General features: G+C 42.1%; 1 protein-coding gene across 4 annotated transcripts in view; it reads left to right on the top strand.

The window, feature by feature from the left end:
* serinc3 (serine incorporator 3) overlaps positions 1 to 8,789 on the top strand; it is a 90,020-nt gene that overhangs the window by 53,023 nt on the left and 28,208 nt on the right. For all 4 annotated transcript variants that reach the window (XM_020615768.1, XM_020615769.1, XM_020615770.1 and 1 more), the window contains 5 exons: positions 4,878 to 4,957; positions 5,069 to 5,206; positions 5,309 to 5,478; positions 7,355 to 7,445; positions 7,744 to 7,945. In XM_020615768.1, coding sequence (XP_020471424.1) covers positions 4,878 to 4,957; positions 5,069 to 5,206; positions 5,309 to 5,478; positions 7,355 to 7,445; positions 7,744 to 7,945 — 681 coding nt within the window. The remainder of the gene's footprint in view (positions 1 to 4,877; positions 4,958 to 5,068; positions 5,207 to 5,308; positions 5,479 to 7,354; positions 7,446 to 7,743; positions 7,946 to 8,789) is intronic.

The following is an 8,789-nucleotide window of genomic DNA, read 5'->3' on the forward strand; positions in this document are numbered from 1 at the left end:
CAAGGATTAGTGAGCAGCATCAGAGCCACTATCCAGGATCAAATAACAAAGATCCATGAATACATCACGAAGATGGCCCCAAGTGATGACGCGCTTAGTGAATACCTCAGGCAGCAGAAACCAGAGGAACAAGGGAAGGAAGAGCAGGAACCCTCATGGAAGGTGCACGGTATGTACCACCATCAAATAGTAGAAGTGGCTGATATCGAAAAATCCTACCAGTCGCTGGACAAAGCTGGACTGAAAGACAGCACAGAGGCACTAATCCTGGCAGCACAAAACATGCTCTAAGTACAAGATCAATAGAGGCCGGGGTCTACCATACCAGGCAGGACCCCAGGTGCAGGCTGTGCAAAGATGCCCCTGAGACAATCCAGCACATAACAGCGGGGTGCAAGATGCTAGCAGGCAGGGCATACATGGAACGCCATAACCAAGTGGCTGTCATAGTGTACAGAAACATCGGTGCCGAGTACAGGCTGGAAGTCCCAAAGTCAAAAAAATGGGATACACCTCCAAAGGTGGTTAAGAATGACCAAGTCCTGTGGGATTTCCAGATACAAACTGACAACTGGCTAACCAACCGGACATAGTAGTGGTGGACAAACAGAAGAAGAAGGCTGTAGTGATAGATGTAGCAATCCCAAGCGATAGCAACATCAGGAAGAAGGAACATGAGAAGCTTGAGAAATACCAGGGGCAGAAAGAACAGCTAGAAAAGATGTGGAGGGTTTAGGCACAAGTATTCCCCGTGGTAAAATGAACATTGGGGAATTCATATATATATGTGTGTGTGTGTGTGTGTATACACATAGATAGTGCCTTGGCAGAGGCAGAGCAAAAAACGGAGAGCGCAGAGCTGGCAATGGTGGGAGAGATGACTGACAGGTGGATGAGGAGGAAGAAGAGGACAGGGAAGATGAAGAGGTAGCTGGCCTGGTTGCATGAATGGTTGTGAGTATGTTATGCAGGTAAGTTGGGAGCAACTACTCACAGGAGGATGAGGCAGGAGCTGGCTGGGTTGTAGGAACGGAGGTGAGTATGTCACACAGGTAGGTTGAGGAAGTGGCTACTCACAGTAGGTTGAATGCACACCATCTCAGAGTTGTTCAGATGCATGGAAACCAGGATCTGTTCAGGAATAATACATAACTGTTTGGTGAAGAGCAGAGAGAGGTGACAAATCAACCAGCAGGGAGCTAACAGAAAAGGGCATATATACAGTATAAGGAGAATGGACCAGGAGATAATGAACAGCAGGTGGATGTGATGGTGGCCAATTAGTAGAGCTGACATGTCAGGAGAGACAGGGAATCAGGGGAAAAACAACAGAAATATGGGAAGCATGAGTCCAAACCATGACAGTGGTTGATAGTGTTGATAGTCTGCCTGGACTATCAACACAGGTCCCCCCCACAGATGTGTGCTCTCCCCACTGCTGTTTTCACTCTACACCAACAACTGCACTTCAGAGGACCCCTCTGTGAAACTGCTGATACATTTCTACAGAGGGATCATCGAGTCTGTTCTCTGGACTTCCATCACTATCTGGTTTGGCTCAGCAAACAAAGGGGACAGGAACAGACTCCAGCAAACAGTCAGGACTGCGGAAAATACCATCGGTGCCAGTCTACCCTCCATTGAGGACCTGTACACATCAGGGGTCAAAAGGAGGGCGGAGAAGATTTCTGCAGCCCCCTCACACCCTGGATACAAATTGTTTGGGGCCATCACACTAATGAACACTTAACCTATGACCTTGTAAATACACTTTTGTATATATCAGTCTGAAAAATGCATACTATCTCATTTCATCTCATTTACCATATACCGCTTAGTCCCGAATGGGGTCGCGGGGGCGCTGGAGCCAATCCCAGCCAGCATTGGGCGAAACGCGGGGTACACCCTGGACAGGTCGCCGGTCCATCGCAGGGTCAACTGTGTATATATATTTCTGTATCTATAAGCACTTTATTTTTATTATCCTAATGCATATTCATTTGTCTTGTTTGCATATTCTTTTTTGTTCGCTCAGCCTGATATTGTTTATTTGTCTATTCCTTCATTTGAATGAGGGGAAGACTGAATACATCAATTTTAGCCCTGACTCTACTCACATCGTACCCGGCCTGGGAGCTTCAGCGCCTTCATTCACTCAAACTGAAAAACCTAGGAGTATTATTTGATAGCAGCCTCAGATTTGACAAGCAGATTAGTTCTGCTATACAGGTGCCTACATGCTTTTTGATTTTATATTCTGCAATCTTATTTTGTACTTTGACTCATTTTTATTGTACAGGAGTTTTATAGTTGCTTACAGACCGTGGTTTTAAATTTGTGTCATATAAACTTTTCCTTTTTGTTAGTTTATGTCTTAACATGTTCTGCTTTTATTTTTATATGTTTTGTTGTGAAGCACTTTCAGCACCCTTGGGTGTTGTAAAGCACTATATAAACAAATACATTATTATTATTATTCCTTGCTTTAAAGAACATTGTATATACACATTGAGAGCCATTATACCAGAGTGAAAATCCTGTGTGTCCTACACACCTGGCCAGTAAAGCTGATTGTGATTCTGAGTTTGAGTAAAACAGGGTCTAAAGTGAGGGGGCCGCAAACAAAGTGGTGAAAATGTCACATTTCCTCAAGTTTGTGTTCTGATTGTTCAACATCAAATAAGAAAAATACAAGGATATGAATATACCAGGGAATGTTTGTGGATTTATTTGAGGTTTGTAGCTTAGACTGCAGATATCATGGGTCGACCTCTGACATTCTTTGTGGGAGTGTAAACGTTTCTGCACCAAATCTTTGTATCTTTAGTGCCGTGCACATGTACTACAACTCCGAAACTGTTACAGTATTTTATTTAATGATATTGTATATTTTTTCTAAGTGAGTGCAGACATTTTATTTGTCTGAACCCCAACTTCAACTGTAGTGGAAATCTTCTATTATTCATAGTAAGTCTCAGTCCAGACTTCTGAGTTCTATATTTAGCCCTTTCACTCCTTTTTAAAAGAAGCAGTATGTCACTGCAAGCTTCACAAAACTAATGAGTGAGCAAGCTTATGCGACTCCCCTCCTGCACATGAGTATTATCTCTAGTTTTGTGGTTTGTGCTTGAGTGGTTTCCATCAGAAGTGAGGTGGTTTCTGCTTTATCTGCTGTAGGTTCTCTTGACCACTAGCACACCATTCTCTGTAGCATTTATAATGTAGACACACAATTTATATACACAAGAGAGAAACACGCATTTTATTATAGTATAAAAGGTCAAACATAAAATTTATTACTTCAGTTACATAGGTATTTAATCAGAATCAGAATGTGCTTAAGAATGCAAATATCACACTGTAAACCATTATTTTCCTGCATGCACTTTGTGAGAGAGTGAGAGACCACTCCTTCTCAAAGTTCCATGTTTTCCTCTCCAGAAAAAAAGCTGTCACCACAGCAAAAGTTCTCTGCAGGTATATTAGTACCTGACAGAAGATAGGAACATTTTCCTCATTGGAAGTGCATAAAATAAAAGTAATTAAAGCTAGATATATGCCATTGATACTTTACGTTGCTGCTGTCAACTTTACCTGGAATTTATTAAACAATCAAAGATGAAGTGTCCCCAAATTCTTAAAGGCACAGAACAAAGCTAGCATTAGCCTAAACCCGTGGTTCTCAAAGTGTGGGGTGCGCCCCACTAGTGGGTCATTAATACAAGTAAATTAAAATAACATCAGTTCGGGGCCCGGGGGAAAAAAATGGAACCATAGTGCAACAATAACAATAACAATGACATGTTAACTGCCGCGCAACAATATAAGGAAACGTTCACACAGAGGGCAGTAGGCATAATAACGTAAATGGATAAACTTGTTACATGGACCACAAAAAAGTAGGCGATTCAGTGCAAGCAGACAAAGAAACGACAGGCAGTAAGCCTTATCAACCAAAAAGCCAGATGAAAAGAAAATATGATGAAGCCTATCTTGCGCTTGGATTCACGGTGGGAATGGTGGGGGCAGAGGAGGGACCCATGTGTGTCTTGTGTCTTAACCCACTGGCAGCAGATGGCATGAGACCTATTAAATTAAGAAGACATTTAGAGACAACACACCCCAGTCACGTTAATAAGCCACTTGACTTCTTTAAAAGAAAGCTGGCAGAAAACCGTCAGCAGAAAAATCGCTTGGTAAAATCTGCATCAGTGGACAGCAAAGCACAAATGGCTTCCTTCAAAGTTGCATACAGAATTGCACAGTGCAAAAATCACACACAATTGCTGAGCAGCGCATTCTCCCTGTAACTGTAGACATGGTGTCGATTATGCTGGATGAGACAAGTGCTGCAAAATTGAAAACTATCCCTCTGTCAAATGATACAGTTGCACTTATATTTTATCTGATTTGAACTTGGTGTTATTTGATATGAAAATAAATTTGAAATTTTAAAATTGGCCGATTTCGTTATTTTTTTGACAAGTGGGGCTTGAAAATTCACCCAGCCTCTTAATTGGGGAATGACAAAAAATGTTTGAGAACCACTGGCCTAAACAGATAAAGCCCAGTTTCTGCACGGTCGAGAGAAACCATACCATTTTAACATAACCTGTAATCATTCAAACTAGTGTATTAAGAAGTACCCACATGCTTCCTCTGTTGATGACATTAAATCTTGCACTAAGGAATTCTTTTGTTCTTTGAATCAGTGTTTTATTCAGAAGAAGTACATTGGACATTGTTTGACTTGGAGGTTCACTGATAAGCTCTTGATACAGCTCTAAAAACTGATTTTGTCATATCTGACTGAAGCATTTTTCTTTGTTACATGCACATTCTGTATACATAATTGCCAGTTAACGATTTGTTTTCAGGTTTTGGTTCTTTAAGCTGGCTGCCTTGGTGGTGGTTACAGTCGCTGCCTTTTACATTCCACATGGACCTTTTACCTACAGTAAGTTTGCATTCTAAACTTGTGGTACTTCAGATCATGACATCCAATAATGTTTTGATCATGTATCATAGATGTGTAACTGAATAAACCTGTGTGCCTGTGTTGTTGCAGCATGGTTTGTGGTGGGCCTTGCTGGAGCTTTCATTTTCATCCTGATCCAGTTGGTGCTGCTGGTGGACTTTGCCCACTCCTGGAATGAGTCCTGGCTGGACAAGATGGAGGCTGGGAACTCCAGGCGCTGGTATGCAGGTCAGTGACTCCAGCTGTGGCTCAGTAAAATTCTGTACTCTGTGGATGAACGTGTTTTAGGGGATTTCTGTATCAAATCCTATTTCTGCCTTGTGTTTTCAGCTTTCCTGGCTGTAATGATCCTCTGCTACATCCTGTCAATTATTGCCATTGTGCTGATGTTCATCTTCTACACCAAGCCTGATGGATGCTCCCTCAACAAGTTCTTCATCAGCTTCAACATGCTGTTGTGCATTGTGGCCTCTATTGTCTCTGTGCTGTACAAAGTACAGGTACACTGATGGAGAGCAGTGTGGAACATTCAGTCAGTCAGTCCTTTGCTGTAATAATGCAAAACCATGACACCCAGTATTACGGACACCTGTGCAAACTGGTAATATTTAGAATATATACAGGGACACAAAGCAAAACCCATGTGCGGCTAACCATAACAGTGGCAGACTTATCATCAAAATTCATAGGAATATGGCTCCTTGTTTTCAGAAGTGGACAAAAGCAGCATCTCATTTCTGGCTGGTGACATCTCATTAAATGACAAATGTCACTGGCAGATTTTATCAGCTGTGGCTACCGACAGTATGTAACTGAAGGTCGCACTAGCAGGATGCTTCAAATCCACTCTGCTCCACCCACGGCTCCCTCTCCCTGCTCCACTTTACTACAACCAGATATTTGTCCTTATGAAATTACAATAAATGACAATGCAACAAAACCTATTGATCAAGCAAAAATAATTGAAAACCTCTAGTTGGTTAGATAGGTCAGTCCCACTCAAAAACCTTTAGAAGCTAATATTTCTGCACTGCTGCCAATGCTGTTCAATGAGTCTGGGTCACAGGAGGCTTTGGCAGCACCTGTCCACATTAAGACAAGGTTTGGAGCAGATTTCTACAACAAAAATGTTTGAAAAACATTACAAACTGTTGCTTCAAGCTGATGTTAGCTCCTGAATTGGATGACTGACTGCTTTCAGCTGCCTTATTTTAAAACAAGAACTCTCTGAAGGGGAATTAAATAAGTACATGCACTACATGCATAGTGTAAAAATATAAGGCTAAAGTTAACAAATCCCAAGTTATGAGCCTGTATCCTCACCAGCTGTAATTATCTATGTAGAAGACATGGAAATACAGAAACAACATTATATTTGTGTATTCTGTGTAGACCTAGTTTTAGGTATGATAATGTAAGATCAGACATTTCATTCTAACATAATCCTATGTGGCTAATATGAATTATATATTTGAAAAAGCAGGACATAGGCCAGATTGATGCTTTATTTGTACTTTTCCCATAATGAACACAACTCTTTCTCAGATAACATGCATTATTGGAGCGCAAAATTCCCCAATTCCCAAAATGTAGTAATGCATAGAGCAAAGTCTAAACTCTGGTAAAGACCAGAAACAGCTTCTACACAGTGGAGAGAAACCACACTTTCATGCTGCCATGAAGGGGCTTTTATGCTGTAACATAAAATGGTGAAATTCCTCTGGCCTTGGAAGTAGCCTAATGTAATTTAGATTTTCTGGGTCAGTCAAAGTTACTGTTTTCCAAAAAATCTTTATTTTCCTTACTACAGCCCAGTGAAATCCAATGACTAACAGGTCTGCTTAACTGAGGTCTAGACATAGAAGGCCTTGTTTGTTTATAGCTTGTAAGGCCCTTAAAGGTCGATTTGTAACTTGTGATTTTGGGCCATATAAATAAAACCCACTTGACTTATAATGTTCCCTTTTGGACTTCAAAAGTCATCTCAAATGGCCACATCCTTTATTGAACTTCACTTAGAACCTTACACTCATACAGGCTTATTGTAAATGGAAACCATGAGATCTAACTTCATGTTTATGGACATATTAATTATCACCAGCCATCAGTGTTTAAAATTGTCACAAAGTAGTGGACAGATGCTAATCTCTCTTTTTTCCAAACATATAGCAATGAACATCAGATCACCAGTGTATTTGCAAAAGAATCTTAAACCAGAGGTGCACTTACCAGCCAAAGTTTTTAAAGTTAAATTTCCATGCTTCATTTTGAGATGATCCATTCTGTATATGAGTTGCCAATTTAACATTCAAGTGTAAAAAGTAAATGTACAGAATCTATAGAGTGCTGACTGCTTTCTCTGTGTGTGCCTTCCAGGAGGTTAGGCCATATTCAGGTCTTCTGCAGTCCTCCTTCCTCACACTGTACACCATGTTTCTGACCTGGTCTGCCATATCCAACGAGCCTGGTGAGACTGTTTGTTGGTTGCTCAAAATATTCCTCTAATCACAATAATCATATGGATAAAAAAATAACAGCCTTATATATTAGATGCAAACAAGAAACTAAAAAATTCTGGATTTGGACTGGGTGAAGGGTCATTTTCAAGCTGCTTGGATTTTTCTCCCAAGAACATGTGAATGTCAGAAACATGTCTGCACCCAAGGTCTCTTATTTTCATGATCAGTCTCTGTTACTGTTCCTTCTTGCTGTACACACTGAGCTGTAGTTTCAAACAATGTGCTTGTTTTTTCTCCTCTGCTTAGACAAAGCATGTAACCGCAGCCTGCTGAGTATCTTTCAGCAGATTGCAGCCCCCACACCGGCCCCTCTGATGATGGAGAACCAGATATTTGTGGTGATCAATGGCACAGAGGAACCAATGCTGACGTCCCCATCCCTGCAATGGTGGGATACCCAGAGCATTGTGGGACTTGCCATTTTTGTCCTTTGCATCCTCTACTCAAGGTAGGGTTACTGCCCCGGGGTAAAATCTCAAACATTGTGACTACTAGCAATCAAACATGGCGCCCACCGAGGCAGACGTGTTTGCGCGTTCCACTCTCAAATGCCGGCTTTTTCCTCGTTCTCTTCTTTATTGCTTTTGCTATGTTTATTGTGTGGAAAAATGGTTTATATGACGTTGTAGCTGAGGTTTCGCTGAACATTTTGATGTATACATTGTTGGGGGTTGGCTATCACAACTCGCGTAGCATTCCTGTATTTTCCGTTCAGCCCGAGGGTCCCCTTTGAAGGGGACCTTAGGGTCATCGGGCCAAGTACGCACAGTCCTGAGGAAGATCAACCCCTGCAAAGCAGCAGGACCAGACAACATCCCTGTGAGGGGTCTCAGGGCATGTGCCAAAGAGCTGGCTGATGCTCTCACCACCATCTTCAATCTCTCCCTCAGCCAGAGCATCATTCCCACCTGCTTTAAGACCACAACCATAATCCCCCTTCCCAAGAAGAGCCCAGTCACCTGCCTGAACGATTATAGGCCAGTGGTATTCACCTCAATCATTATAAAGGGGTTTTGAGAGAGTGGTGCTGGCCCACATCCAGAGCAGTATACCGGACTCCCTGGACTCCCTGCAGTATGCCTGCCGGCCCAACAGGGCCACCACAGATGCCATCACGGCTGCCCTCCAATATTCCCTTTCTCACCTGGAAAATGGAGATTCTTACATCCAGATACTCTTCATTGACTACAGCTCCACCTTCAACACAGTTGTCCCCCACAAACTCACCCACAAACTGTCCACACTGGGTCTGCACCCCACCCTCTGTGACTGGCTCCTGGACTTTCTGACTG

Source organism: Monopterus albus, unplaced genomic scaffold (assembly GCF_001952655.1).
Source record: "Monopterus albus unplaced genomic scaffold, M_albus_1.0 scaffold170.1, whole genome shotgun sequence".
NCBI lineage: Eukaryota > Metazoa > Chordata > Actinopteri > Synbranchiformes > Synbranchidae > Monopterus > Monopterus albus.